At 39.5% G+C, this 14,537-nt stretch overlaps 1 protein-coding gene across 4 annotated transcripts in view; it reads right to left on the bottom strand.

The window, feature by feature from the left end:
• Positions 1-11,878: 11,878 nt before the first annotated feature.
• Positions 11,879-14,537, bottom strand: part of LOC131253410 (LRR repeats and ubiquitin-like domain-containing protein At2g30105) — a 50,971-nt gene continuing 48,312 nt past the window's right edge. For all 4 annotated transcript variants that reach the window (XM_058254394.1, XM_058254391.1, XM_058254393.1 and 1 more), the window contains 2 exons: positions 13,083-13,202; positions 11,879-12,592 (listed from right to left, as the gene is read on the bottom strand). In XM_058254394.1, the coding sequence (XP_058110377.1) occupies positions 12,473-12,592; positions 13,083-13,202 (240 nt within the window). In that variant the 3' untranslated portion in view covers positions 11,879-12,472. The remainder of the gene's footprint in view (positions 12,593-13,082; positions 13,203-14,537) is intronic.

Raw genomic sequence — 14,537 nt, 5'->3', positions numbered from 1 at the left:
AAATTGCTAGGTTTCATGCTTAATATTTGTCCTGCATATTATCTCATGCTTGTGGATTATTTGTGAATTGCTTATGGAACTTAAACTGGTATATTAGTGAAAAATGCCCACCTATAAATGTACACCCATACTTGGGATGTAACCTGACCAGTTGTAATTTTAATGGACCTTCAGCTTAGTGATTGAGTGGTGGTTTAAATTGATAAATGATGTGGGCCTACCATCCAGGGTTGTTGTGTCCAACGGTTTTAAGGATGGTTTCCTATCGCATGGTTTCGATATTGGCCTTACGTGGCTTAGTTTTACTAATTGCCATATGTGGCTTTATTTTGATATTCGCCCTACGTGGTTTTGTTTTAGTACTTGCCCTAGATGAGTTTGACATTTTATCCTATACAACCCTGCGGTGGTAAGCCCCATATACTGTAATATGATTGGCCACTAGTCGACGGGTTTCCATTAAACATCCTAGGATGGTAGTCTCATGAGCCGGGGATGGTGGTATGAGACTTATGCCCGAGTTGTTGGCCTACATTGGTGACAAGCCCCCGTAGTAACCTTTGAGCTTATTTAAATTGGTTGGTTGTAATTGAACTAATAACGGGCTGGCTAATCATGCATATATGGCACATATCTATTGCTATCGTACGTGATGAACGTATTTGTCCAACTGGATGATTTTTTCAAGTCGATGATTGCATGGGTAACGAGCCCAAATTCCGCACGGATGAGCATCCCTGAGGCGATGATTGCATTCACGCATCCATGCATCTAATAAGACTTACATCATGTATTGTTTTGTATGTTTTGCTTTATAACTATGCTTACCTAATGCGGCGGTGTGTAATCTTGAGGGAAATTCGCATTGAGTTGGCCACTCATCCATCAAATATATAATCGTACAGGTAGCACAGGTGGCTCAATTAAGTTTCAGGTTCAGACTGATGAGAAGCAGAGTACCACTGTTGAAGATGCATGATTGTATTGTCAAGAGTTGCTACATAGCTTTACAGTTCCAGATTTGTTATATTTTGCTTTGGTTACATGTAACATCATTTCACTTGTAATTGTATGTTTGGGACATTTGTTTGTATAAGTCATTATGGGCAACCTCTTGTATATTCTAAATAAAATGTAAATTTTTCTTTATACCGACTTGTCCATTGTACGCTTATCTATTAACTTTAATGAAGGAAAAAAAAGATTATATATGGGATTTGGCTCTTTATAAGTTAACACTCTGGTTTTTGGGAAACGAGTCGCATACTCGGGTCCTGAAAACACGGGGCATTACAATCCCAAACCCCCACTTTCTATAGTTGTATGTCGTCTCTACTGCCCTTGTTTTATAATGGTTCTTTGCACAATATTCGACACTTTGGCATTCTGCAGGCGGAAAGACATACTCAGCATTCATCGGTGAAGGATCAGCGATCACATTCACAGTTTTGAATTCAAAACTGTTGAAGGTGACGTCTTCTTCGAAGTACTGAATGTCGATAACTGGGATGCCCGGCTCTAGCACGCTATAACTTCCATGGATGATGATATCTGGTTTGACCAGAACAAAAATCACCTTGTTATTTAGGATGTACTTTACCCACTGATGGAGTGTGGATGGGATAGCTCCAACCTTGTGAAGCCATGGCTTTCCTAGAAGCATGTTGAATGAGGCGGCAACATCTGTGACTAGGAAAGTGATAACTGAAATGTCTAGGCCAATTTGTACTTTGATGTCTATGTCTTGTTCTACAGTTCAATGGAAGTTATCGAAGGCTCTGATGCTCACGTTACATGGCTGGAAGGAAGATGGCTCGATTCCCAATCACACAAACATCTGAAGCAAGCACATGTTCAATCTTGAGCCATTGTAGAGGACCAGTGGGACTTGTAGGTCCTTATAGCGCAAGGCTATGTTCAATGATCTTTCATGATTTTAGACTTCAAGAGGCAGCTCATTGTCAGTAAGTGTGATGGCCCATGGAGTAGGAAGTTGTCTAATCCTGGGTGCGATCCTCTCTGGTGGAGTATCCGAGGCGATGTGCACGTCACTCAGAGTTTTTATAAGTGCTAACAATTTAAGCACACAAGTAGATTATCAAATTTCGTAGATAAAATATATATTGTATGTAACTTCAGCTCACTTCAACATTTCAAGAGCAGAGCACGGCTCAACATCTTAAGATTAGAAGGATTGGAAGAATTTCAAGAGAAGAATCAATTGTATGTCAACCTGAATGTAAAGAAGACCTTAGGAAAGACCCTAAGTTAAAGCACATCTTAGTAGTTTTCTAAGTTATAACTTATTACATGTTTACATTAAAATTCAAGGTTGTTTGGCTAGCCCAACTCTATCTTCGACCAGTTAAACCCTGTCTCCGGCCAGCTGAAGGAATCGCAGGCCAGTCGAATCCTGTCTCAAGCCAGCCTAAGATTGATTCAAATCAGATCCCGTGAAATATGTTAGCCATTGAAACAAAATCGTGAAAATCTGGCCAACTAAAGAGATTCTTAGGCTAACTGAAACTCAAATCTTTTGTTATAAATAGAGCTCATTTCTCATTATTTTAAAACAAAAAAAAATGAGAGAAAATATAAAAAAACAAAAGCGAAAAATCTTCTTCTTTTCAAGCTATTTGCATTGTCATTATTATATTATATTGTAGCTTATTCAATTTTCTTCTCAAGTATTGTTAAATTCAAATAGAGAGTGGCATATACTCAACTTGAGAATATTTGATTGAATTTGTAGCTTTTAAGGTTTTTCTCTTTAAAAATTATATATCCCTAGATCCTTCTTAGTTGTGTATACATTGATTTATCTTCATCTAAAAAAAAGAAGGGATCACTGCATCTACTGAAGCTTCATCTTCAAAGGCTTCACCGATATTTTCACTTCGACTCATGTCTTCAAGAATATATGTTTTCATTCGGTAAATTACTTTTACTTTGGATTGATTGAGATTGTCCGAAAAATTCTCATCAGGTTGAGAAGTGATAAGCTCATTAAAATCACTTGAGGTTAGTTGTAATAGCATGTGAAAATCACAAACTATAAAAGGTTGTTGAGGTTAGCCTGTGAAAATATTTATTATAGTGGAAAGCTAAAATTACATGGAGAGGTAATTTTGGGTTTGTGTTAACACCGAACCACTATAACGTTGGTTGTCTTGGTGATTGATAATCTTTTCCTCGTGTTTATTATCTTGAAACATTGAAATCAAGAAAGTCGTGAAATAAGTTTGTCCTACCTAAGAGATTAGGCGAATGTTTTCCTACAACTCAGTTGAAATCAATATTTCAATATTAATTGTTGCTCTGTATTTATTTTTTGAGATTGATTATCAAAATTTGATTAAGTCCTATTCATCCCCCCTCCTCTAGGACATTGATAGCTCCACTTACAGTTTTGGCGAACAATTCTTTATGCATGCGCGATGTGTAGAGTAATTCTCAGATAGAGATTTGGGCCGGGATTGTCTTCAACTATGTGGCTACATCATATGTTGCCTCTCCTTTGTTGCCTAAACTAGACAGAGCGCTTTTCGAGTCACTTCAATTTGTCCCTTCTCTTTGAATGCATCACCCATAGGGGTTCATATTCCCCACTTCATCACATTCCAAGTAATGCCATGGCACTGCCTTGTAGGAAAGAGGTTCTCGCCCCTCCAAGATCATTGGTGCTTATAAAGATGCCATTGAGGCCTCGACTTCTGGGAGGGTTACCTTGTCATGGTGACCATGTGTCTCGGGGATAACCGCTCTTGATGATGGGGTCTCCACGGGATGACTATTGGCCCAATGAAGCATTCTCACATAGCCTCTCGCTGTTATCTTGTGAGTCTCCTTCTGTGAGCTAGTTGATGCGGCATGAGAGGAAAAGTTCTAGGGAAATCGTTGGCTCGTGCTTCTGTTGTCCCTTACAGGACACTGGCTCATATGTTGATGGATCTCCTTCTAAGATCATCGGATCTTCTGGTAAGACGGGTCCCCACGGGATGAATATTGGCCCAATGAAGCATTCTCGCATGGCCTCTCGCTATTATCTCGTGAGTCTCCTTCTGTGAGCTAGTTGATGCGGCATGAAAGGAAAAGTTCTGGGGAAATCGTTGGCTCGTGCTTCAGCTGTCCCTTATAGGACACTGGCTCATATGTTGATGGATCTCCTTCTAAGATCATTGGATCTGCTGGTAAGACCATTTATATGACCGATGGGAATGTTGTTGGATGCAAAAAGAAGACCCTCTCCAGGATTACTGGTTCAAGTGCTGGGAATGCCCCTTGTAGGATGACCGGGTCGAAATTGGAGGATGCACCTTCCAGCATGACTGGCTCCCATGACTCACTATTGTTGGGAGTTGGTGCGAGGAGATAACAGTCGTGTCTCCCTTGGAGAATTATTGGCTCGGATTGTAGAGGTAGGGCCTGTGGTGCCCCTAGCAAGACTAATGGGATATTTATAATAGTATGGATAGACTGGATAGGGGAGAAGAAGACATCGATTCTCTCCTCCTTAAGAAAATTGATGGCAGGGTTGCTTTATGTGATGGGGCCCGCTTGATGTTGTGGTAGAGGATTTTAGACGATGTTGGTGGGTGCAGCAGCAAGAATTGTTTCATGAGTTGAGATCACGATCTTTTGGTTATCGATTAAATCTTGGACTGCATGCCCAAGTGAAAAAGCATCGATTTGTGGTGTGACCTCAACCCTAGTGGTATGCACAATACTCGTGCTTGTTATATTTGGGCGGAAGATGATTCGGAGGTGGCCTAGGTTGTAGGGGAGACAAAAGTTACTTCTACACCAACATAGCCATGATCTGGCCGTATATTTATTTGAGCGAGGTGAATTTCTTATGTTCCCTTGTCATCTGTAGGTTTTGATTAGGGTTTGCATGTTACCCCTGAATTGTTGTTGTTGTTGTGGTTGTGGTTGCGATGGTGGTTGTGGAATTTGTCGAGGTGGACGAGGTTGATATCTTTGTTAGTACCATTGAGGTTGATATTGATGATGTTGTTGGCATCCTTGTTGGGTAGCATATTGACTGCCTTAAGTAGTAGCGATGATGTTATTGACCTCCTTCGAACATTGAATCAAACGATTTCCATTTTCATGTCTTGAGGGTTTGCCCTCGAGCTTGTTCCGTTTTTTTAGAGCGGTTTAATACGGTCAGGGCGTAATTGTTCCGGGCTCAATTTTCTCCCCTGCATAAATGAGTTTGGTAAAATTTTCATATGGGTATTAGTTCAAGTACACTGAAATACTCAGGTTCGTCGAGTGGACAATCATGAAGATTTTCTACTCTTCATCAATGGGGTTCATATTCTGGCGGCCATAACTCGCTAACATCCGACATAGGCTGACAATGTATCATCACTTTTCTACCTTAGGGCTACCAAATCAGCCCTCCTTAGTGCCATATTGAGATTGTATGTGAATCGATTGATGAAGGCCTGGGAAAGCTATTGTAACATCGTGAATTTTCAAAATGAACTGACTTCAACATTCAACAGTGTAGGATCATAGATCAGGGTCCAAATTTTGTATAATATCATAGTCATGTGAGGCCAAGTGTGGTCCAAGTTTGAGTTTCAATGGACGGCAGGAAGTGGTTAGATCTGAAGATTTAGATTTATGAGGAATTAATAAGTCTCGAAAAGATAACTTCGCACATAAAGAAAAGCCTACCAAAGTGGGGTCTTCATCTAAAATTTAGGAGTCTAGGTCAGTGGCATTTTTGTAATTATTGTTGATCTAAGAGTTTTGTGAAATTTAATAGTTCTACATGGTTATATGTACATTTCCAAACAATTCTTACAGAAGAACTTACATCTAAATCATTATGGATAGGGAGTGATTCGTCAATTCATTTAAGGAAAAGTACACACGTCAAATTACATGATGGATGGTCTTGTCTCAAAATCAACAGTCAGATTACTGGATATATGAATGGAGATCATTCTCAACGGTTATATTCGTGTCAAGGAATAGATGTAAGGTTAGGATAATTAGATTTGTATCGTACACATGTACATATTATGTTACTTTTCATGGTAACACTCGAGAACTTTTAATACTCAAGTATTGAAATATTCGGGGTGTTACAAACTACCCCCCTTAAACATAATTTCGCCCCCAAAATTTAATATTTTTATTATACAAGCCATGCCTCTAAGGATTCCCTACTTCCTGTGTTCGAGCTAATATAAATAGATGGTTGTAATGGGTTTACACCCAATACATAGATTCTTTGCCTGCACAGTACTGAGGGTTTACTGGTATCAATTCATAATCCTGTTAAATCTCGATCCTTTGCTTAATCAGGGCATTGGGATCATTTTGAGATTTTCTAGGACTTAGAATTTGAGTCAAACTGCGCAATTTCGCGTAAAACATGGTTCCATCAGTCCATAATCTTGATTGTTCTAAACTCATGCAAAAAGAAAATCACGAAATCTTATTTCTCGTAAGGGACAATTCTACGTGGCCCATTAAGCTTTCACTGTGTACTCTAATTACCTGGTAGTCTACCCGAACTTACTTCTATCATCCTCACTTATTCATTATGCTCAAGTTTTCAATATATTACTCGTTAGTGGGTATATGTCTAAGCATGCGTATAATTGGCTATCTGAAAATCAAGACGCTACAGCCTAACCCCCTTAAACAAAATCTCAACCCCAAGATTTGTTAATTGGATTAACCCACTTACGCCTTACCTGATTATGGTTCTATAAACCTGTGGTCTTGATCATTCTAAATTTTTAGAGAATACCGTGAAATTTTTCGTTTCACCATAAGAGCATCCTAACTGGACTAGATGATAATGGAAGTGAAATTTTAGAGGAATGTTGACGGAGATCTACGTGATCTATTGGAAAAAATTTCAGAATTTCCTGCTTCTACCTGTATCTAGTGGAGGTTTTGCAACATATCAAAATTTCATTGAAATAGTCATAAATTCTGGAACATTCAAGGAAGCCTCGATTCCTGGAAGGGAACCTTGTTCTTCCTGATGATGATCCTATCTAAGGATGATTTTTAATTCAGACAGGTTTATTCAGATTTTGGAGAATCTATTATGGGGGTATCTAGGTTTATGGTTTCTAGATTTCACGTCTACCTTAATATTTCTAATGGGGAACCTGAATATGTGCTTCTAATTTCTCAACTCCCTAGTTCCTTTGGGAATCCATTGAGTGTATGTATCTAATTCATTATATGTCCTAAAAGTTTATGGTGGTTCACTCCCTTAGGCCTAGTTAATCTCATTCTCATACTTTGATACCAACTGTAACATCCCGAATTTTTATGGCCAGAGTTTGTACTCGTGCCCAAGAAAACTGGATGTTAATAAATGAATGAATTGGATGCTTTAAAACCCGCACCTTATTTTTTTCATTTAAATCACATCCAGATACATTCATGAAGGTAACTATTCATAAGAATAAAATCAACTGTAATTCTCATTCTATAACAATAAGAGAATTTAGCAAAATGTCAAATGCCCTTTCAATGGGAGTTTATTATATTATCAGAGTTCACAGCAGAAGTATAAAACTAAGTCATAGAACTATCTTCTTATTCTTTCAACATAATCTTTCATAAGGAGATGGTCCTCTAGGTCTTCAATCTGTACGTCACATGCATCATCTGTACGGTTGGAGAGGGTCAACGCCCTACTCATAGTGATGGTTATCCTTTAAGATTAACAATAATTCAACAGATTCATAAAAGTAAAGTAAAGATTTTGATACGTCCCATACTCCACTAATACGAGGGTATCAGCATACGCAAACAACCTCTATGAGATGCATGCCTAGCAAAGCGTGTGCGGCTCATCATACATAGTGATCATTACAATGTGAAATACGATTCATAGAAAACCCGGATCGCCTCGCATTCTCACACTACAGAGATTCACTAGCATGTCCGACACTACCGTGGAATTACGTGAACACCTCAAGGCGCACAACACATGAGTCGGATGAATTATGTGACCCGATTTGTTCATATAGCGACTATTTGTGACATCCAATCACAGAAGTAACATGACACTATATTTGCAAATTACACACATTGATTTGTGCACCACTACCCAAAACCCATGGAATTACTTAACGACCAAGAGGGTCTCTACCCAGAGCACATTACGTCCATAATAAAAATATTTGAATCACTAGTTGTGATACATCTTAACACATTGCTTGCAGTTATAGAGAATATAGACTGAATCATGAGAGCTTTGAAATAACAAGTCACATACCTAAGCCTTTTAAAGGTAGATAGCACAAGGCCAATAACATAAAGAGAAGAGTGGCAATGGCCAACTCAACAAAGATAAAAGTGGCAATGGCAAACATAATATAAAGGAGAGTAGCAATGGCTAACTCAACAAAAAGAAGAGTGGCGATGGCCAACACAATAAGGAGAAGAGTGGTAACGACCGACTCAAAAAAGTAGAGTGGCAAGGGTCAACTCAACAAATAGATGAGTAGGTACGGTTAATTCAACAAAATTGGTAACGGCAAGAGCAAGGCCTATATCTATCACTCCACATAAATTCATAAGGATTACTTGTAATTGACGTCATATCATAATTCACAAAAGGGTAGATAACCGCTGATGATAAATTAAATAATTGCAAGAAAAAAATTATAAAAACATGAAAACATAATATGTAACAGGTGAGTCAAAGCATATCTACTTAAATTAAAGTAAGCTTAAGGGATAAAATCATCACCTTTAGTTATTTGATCAGCTATTAGTAAGGTTAAAGACTTAGGGTAATCTTAAGATCAAAACCAGTTCTCTTACCCTCCTTTGTTATGGAGGGATAGGAAGAGTTAGAAGAGAAAGGAAAAGAAAAGAGCTCGGTTGAACCTAAACTGTTTCTGAACAGCAATTAGGCAGACTGGTGCACTCCTTCCTTTCTTTTTCTTTTCTTTTCTTTCTCCTTCTTTTTTTTTCTTTCTTTCTTCCTTTCTTTCTCTCTTTCTTTCTTTCTCTTTCTCTTTCTCTTTCCTTTTTCTTTCTTTTCTTTTCTTTTTTCTTTTCCTTCTTTTTCGTTGTGTTTCTCTCCAGGACGAGGGAGAATTTATACCCGTGTGAACTTTCCAGACTCTTCCTGCGAATTCATTACGCGGCCCATGTTTTCACAACAGAGGAATCCTTGTGTGCGTAGCCAAGAAAATAGGACGACGAAAGCATTGTCTGCACTATCGATCTCTCTCTGTTTCCTCCATACATTTGGTCGGTTTTGGGCATGCCACCGTGTGGAAGTCTTGGATTTTTATGTTGGATCATAGGCGTAGAGCAGTTTCTTGGAACAACGGCTTCCTCCGGCTGAGTTTGCTCCTGTGGGAAACAGTGGAATACCATTCTCTGTTGTATTGCAAATTTTCGCCAGCTTGGGAAGGCTCGGAAATCCCTTATCCAAGGCTTGGACGGCTTGGATTAGAGCCTAATCCAGAATCGGAAGTTTCCTGGTGGAAAACTCCTCTTCCTACCGATTTTTTCGACCGTTGTTCCAACGGACAGAAATCCCATGGTTTAGACACATTTTCAATGGCCAGTTGGGATCCATTGTAATGTTTGTTATGAAATCTAGTCCATTCATTAGATTTAGTAGGTCATCGTGGGCTACAAGCCTAAATATGAAGCAGATCTGAGCATAGAGTGGGCTACACCATCAGACAATGTTCCCCGTTGAAACGACTTTCGTGTGGGAAGTCGGTTGCACCCGTTGCATGCGTTTCTTGGTCTAGTGATTGACTGAGGGAGGTGTGGTCCACTTGTGATGTCCCTCGAAAGATCCACTCCGTCCATTAGTTTTAGCTCGGTCATAATAGTCATGAGCTCGAAAGTGATGCAGATCCAACAAGTAGGTAGGTCACACTAATCTACACGATAGAGAGATTTGGAGAAGGAAATTTCCTCCAACACGTCTCTTACGTGAGATAGCTTGGATGCCGACAAAAATGGGGATAATGTGGGGTCCACTATGGTGTTTGTAAGTGATCCACCCCGTTCATCAGTTTCTCTGTGTCATGTTAGGACATGGGGTTAAAAATGAGGTAGATCCATTAATCAGATGGACCACATGATCTAGATTAATTGAAGATGTTCACAGATGGACCACATGATCTAGATTAATTGAAGATGTTCACCTTTTAAGGTTTGAAGAGCTTCTTTCGAGATTAGAAATTTTAGGGAAGGAAGTTTCCTTCAAACACGTTTTTATATGTGAGGGAACCTTATCCATTGGGTGCAAGTATAAAGTAGGATCCGTCATAATATTTTTAGGGAATCCATGACATTCATTGGTCTAAGCAGGTCGTGTCGGCCCATGAGCCCAAATATGAAGCATATCCGAACCTTAGATAAGTTTACCTTTGGAATTCTCCTATCGGATGCCCAAAACGAACTTGATCTCAATTAACAGTCAATAACTAATGATCAAAACTAAATTTTGGAGTAAATATGTAATCAAGATAGGTAAACGATTGGATAAAATTTGGTGGTTGATGGATGGTGGGAAAAGCTTAGATCTAAAATATCACCTTCTGTTTCAAAAGGAAGGACCAGACTTTAGCGTTCAACAGTGTAGGATCATAGATCGGGGTCCAAATTTTGTATAATATCATAATCATGTGAGGCCAGTGTGATCCAAGTTTAAGTTTCGATAGATGACAAGAAGTGGCTAGATCTGAATATCTAGATTTATAAGGAGTTGATAGGTCTCGAAACGATAACTTCGCGCCCAGAGAAAGGCCTACGAAAGTGAGGTCTTCATATTTCACACTTGGTCCATATGATGGGCAATACAAGTCGTTCATATGAAGAAAAATATCCAACTACGACTACCCACGAGGTCTCTTCACTCGATAGACACCAAAATAAACACATTGGATTGCACATACACAAACATGTTAGGCCACCATAGAAAAAACAATTTGTCAAACCACAAACCTCCAACTTCACATGGTTGATTACATAATGGTTAGATTGCATTGATTTTAGGAGGAAAAACAATAAACAAAAAAACAAAGGTTGCTACAGGCAGTTCAAATTCCAATCAACAATTGTTGATCGTAGCCTGCACATATCCCTAGACCCACATGATGGATGGTCCACATTAAAGGTCAACCCTAATGATGAGTGGCCCATACCCAAGGCAGGCCCCACATGATGGACAGTTCACATCAAAGGCGGGCTTTACATAATGAGCAGTCAATATTGAAAGTGGTCGCCACATGATGGACAATAACATTGATAGTAGGCCCCACATGATGTGATGGATGTCAAACATCAAGGTGGGCCAACATAATGAACAATAATGAATACTGCACATTGATGGTCAGCCGTTAATGATGAATGGCCCACATCCAAGGTGGGTCCCGCACAATAAATGGCCCACATCGAAGAATGGGATCACACAACCAACGACGCATATCAAAGGTAGGCCCCACATGATGGACGACAAATGTTGGAAAACTTTTTCTTCTTTTACATTGTTTACCAAATATTTATCCAGAAACCAAGATAAGTTACTTATGGCATAAACAGCATATCTAAACTAACTTGGGAGTTAGGATCCAAACGCCTCTTATCAAATTGACCGGTTAAAAAGTTTCCAATCTGGAATGTTATTCGTGCATGGGCCATCCAAAACTAGTCCAAATTCGAAGGGGAAAAATAGAATGCTTCCTATGAAGTGCCAGATCGAGAGGAATCATGAGTCTTAACGTGCACAAGGAATTAGAACTCGGCTCCCGGGCACAACTCATCCGAGTCAACATCATATTGACTCAGCTGCGTCTACTCTGTATAGGGCTGAGTTCAGATTCTTTTCATACCAAAAGGGGCAAGCAAGAAGGAAGAGGAGATTCAGCTGTCGCCTTTGATCGTTTGAACTAATTCACTATAATCTCATACACATTCAAATCGTACTGCTACTGGTGCATCCCAAATCCACTTCTTGAGATTCCAGTAGCTCAAAGCAGAGCAAATGGTGGCAATGTTTCGATGCAGTCGTTCTGAAATAGATGTCTATAGATTGGACAAATTACAGGATTCTGATACATCGGAACGTCCTCTTAAACATCCAGTTAAAGGCGAGGCCCCTGGACAGGTGATCATAACTGTTGATCTGATGGGTCCCATCATGGATGAACAATACCAATTGGAGGAGGGTTTTATCCATCCGACTATTTGTAGATCTTCAAACTCGTGAGATTTTCGAAGCATCCCCATCAACAATGTGAACCCCACCAGACCAATGCTCTGGATTATCCAACCATGGGCCCACTGGAATGAATGGGCACATCAAGACACCACAGGCGTTCATGCATTAGGACCCCATAATTTCTCCTGACGATTATACAAGTTCCGGATTTAACTATGATTGCAAAAATGAAGGCACCAAAGGAAGTATGGCCTCTCACAAAACTGGCATCCCAATCTGAAGGATTTAACGTCCCTCATTCTTATCTGCTCCTTCATCAAATCCAGCAGAGTGCCCAACACGGAAATCCAGTTGCTTCTGGTGCTTTGATCGGCGACGCTCATCAAATTCTTCCCACCCTTCAATCTGCAATAGATAGACAATCAAACGTGATGAATTTACTTAAATACTTTGGCCGTGTATGATAATCCAAAACTTATCCATGCACACAGCCACTTTACACTGTAATATGTGTACCTCAATCCAAACAACCAAAATGTTGGGCCCCACTGAAGATGGCCACATCTCCAAAATCACACGGAAGGATTGATCCAAACAATCAAATTTATAGCCGTCAGATGTAGGATTGGAATGAAACCAAGTAGACGGGTTCCACAGAAAAAGTAAGGTTAAGATTGTGTCTGATCTGATTTGGGGGCCATTTGCCATCTAGGTTCCATGTTTTAAATGTTTTGGACATGCAGCTGTGCGCATGTGGGTTGGTCGTTATACTCTGTGAGAGAATCAACAAGCCGTACAAGTGTTGAAACAAGAAAGCAGGCAAAAGCTAAATTCCGCCTGAAAGAGAGCTGGCTCAGATGGTATTGTAGATAAACGGCGAGGCCAAAGATGGTACCTGGCGAAGAATATCCATTGTAATTTCCGTGTTATGGAGATCAAGGGTTGAGAGCTTCGAGCACATTTTGAACAATGAAGGAGGGAGCAGTTTAAGGCCATTGTTGCTGAGATGCAATACCTGCATTGGAATTAAGGATTACTATTTTACGTACAAGATCATCCTAGAATTACTAGAGTTTTGAAGGAAAAAAAAAAAGTTATCCATGCGAAGTATGAAAAACTCAAAAAAGCAAAACTAAAACACAAACTTAGCAGTCAAATTATTGAAATGTTCCTGCATTTTCAGAGCACTATAAGTTACAGTGCTCCTAGTTGCATTTAGTTGCATTGAGACACTTGGGACTGTCCAATCCATTGATCTAGACTATTCATTAGGCTCAATGCAAATTTCGTGGGCAACCATGCAAGCATCACATCAATTTGACAAATATTAACCATTTAATCAAAAGATTATTTACACAAAAATAGGTCCAATCAACATTTTGATCCATCTATTTGTTAAATGCCATCATCGATTGCTTATGATTCTAAAGAATCACTTTTCTTAGGCGATAACAAGCATCCCATCCCTGCAATTGAAAAAGGATGGCCGTTGAAAATAAGGCCAAATAAAGGATGAATTGGATCATCCAATCAGTACAATTTTCATATGGTAGCCTGACAAATATGTTCTGGACTTAATGGGCAGTTCACAACAATCGATTGTATTGTCTAATTCAACTGATGCAACTAGGAGCACTATAACTTATAGTGCTCTGAGAGCACTGGAGCATTTCTCCAAATTATTATCTAAAAACCATTGTTACTACAGAAATGTATACTGACCACAAATCCTTTAACGAATTTAACTCAAAATATGCTCTTTCAACTTCCTGTGAGTGACTAGGACAGGGTGAAATTTTGATATAGGTACCTATTGACTCTCAAACTGTGATATTGGATCCCCCAAGTTCATCGTTGTTATCTGTTGTGGTGGATATGGCATGACATGGGTATTCGTTACTCATGGTGATATTGATACGGGCATGTGAGCCATGTCAGATATGGCTCAGCCAAGCCTGATGTCCTCAAAAAAAAAAAAAAAAAAAAAGAAAGGAGGGGCCTGATTAAGATATACGAGGCCTACTGATGCAAAGGTATTACATAATGGTAAAGGCCGGTGAATTGGGGGGAACTCAAAATTGAGGAGAAGGCGATCATGGAGGTGGCAAATGAAGCTAATTTCTTGAAATGTGATAGGCCTTGGCTGCCCCTTGAAAAGAGCTCTCTTGAAGTGTGATTAGTAATCAGAAAACAACATCGTCACTCTTCCAGATACCAAGGCTATCAATCTCTCAGATTCTCTTATTCGTGCATTCTTGTCAAATAGGAATTGCAGTTGTGTTGCTCTTAACTCTAAGCGGGCTTTTGGGCGTTTATCATATGGTGAATTCCCAAAATTGGGAGGTTATTG

The sequence above is a fragment of the Magnolia sinica genome, chromosome 8, assembly GCF_029962835.1.
Source record: "Magnolia sinica isolate HGM2019 chromosome 8, MsV1, whole genome shotgun sequence".
NCBI classification, from domain to species: Eukaryota; Viridiplantae; Streptophyta; class Magnoliopsida; order Magnoliales; family Magnoliaceae; genus Magnolia; species Magnolia sinica.
The sequence above is the reverse complement of the archived record's forward strand: the minus strand, read 5'-3'. Positions and strand labels throughout refer to the sequence as shown.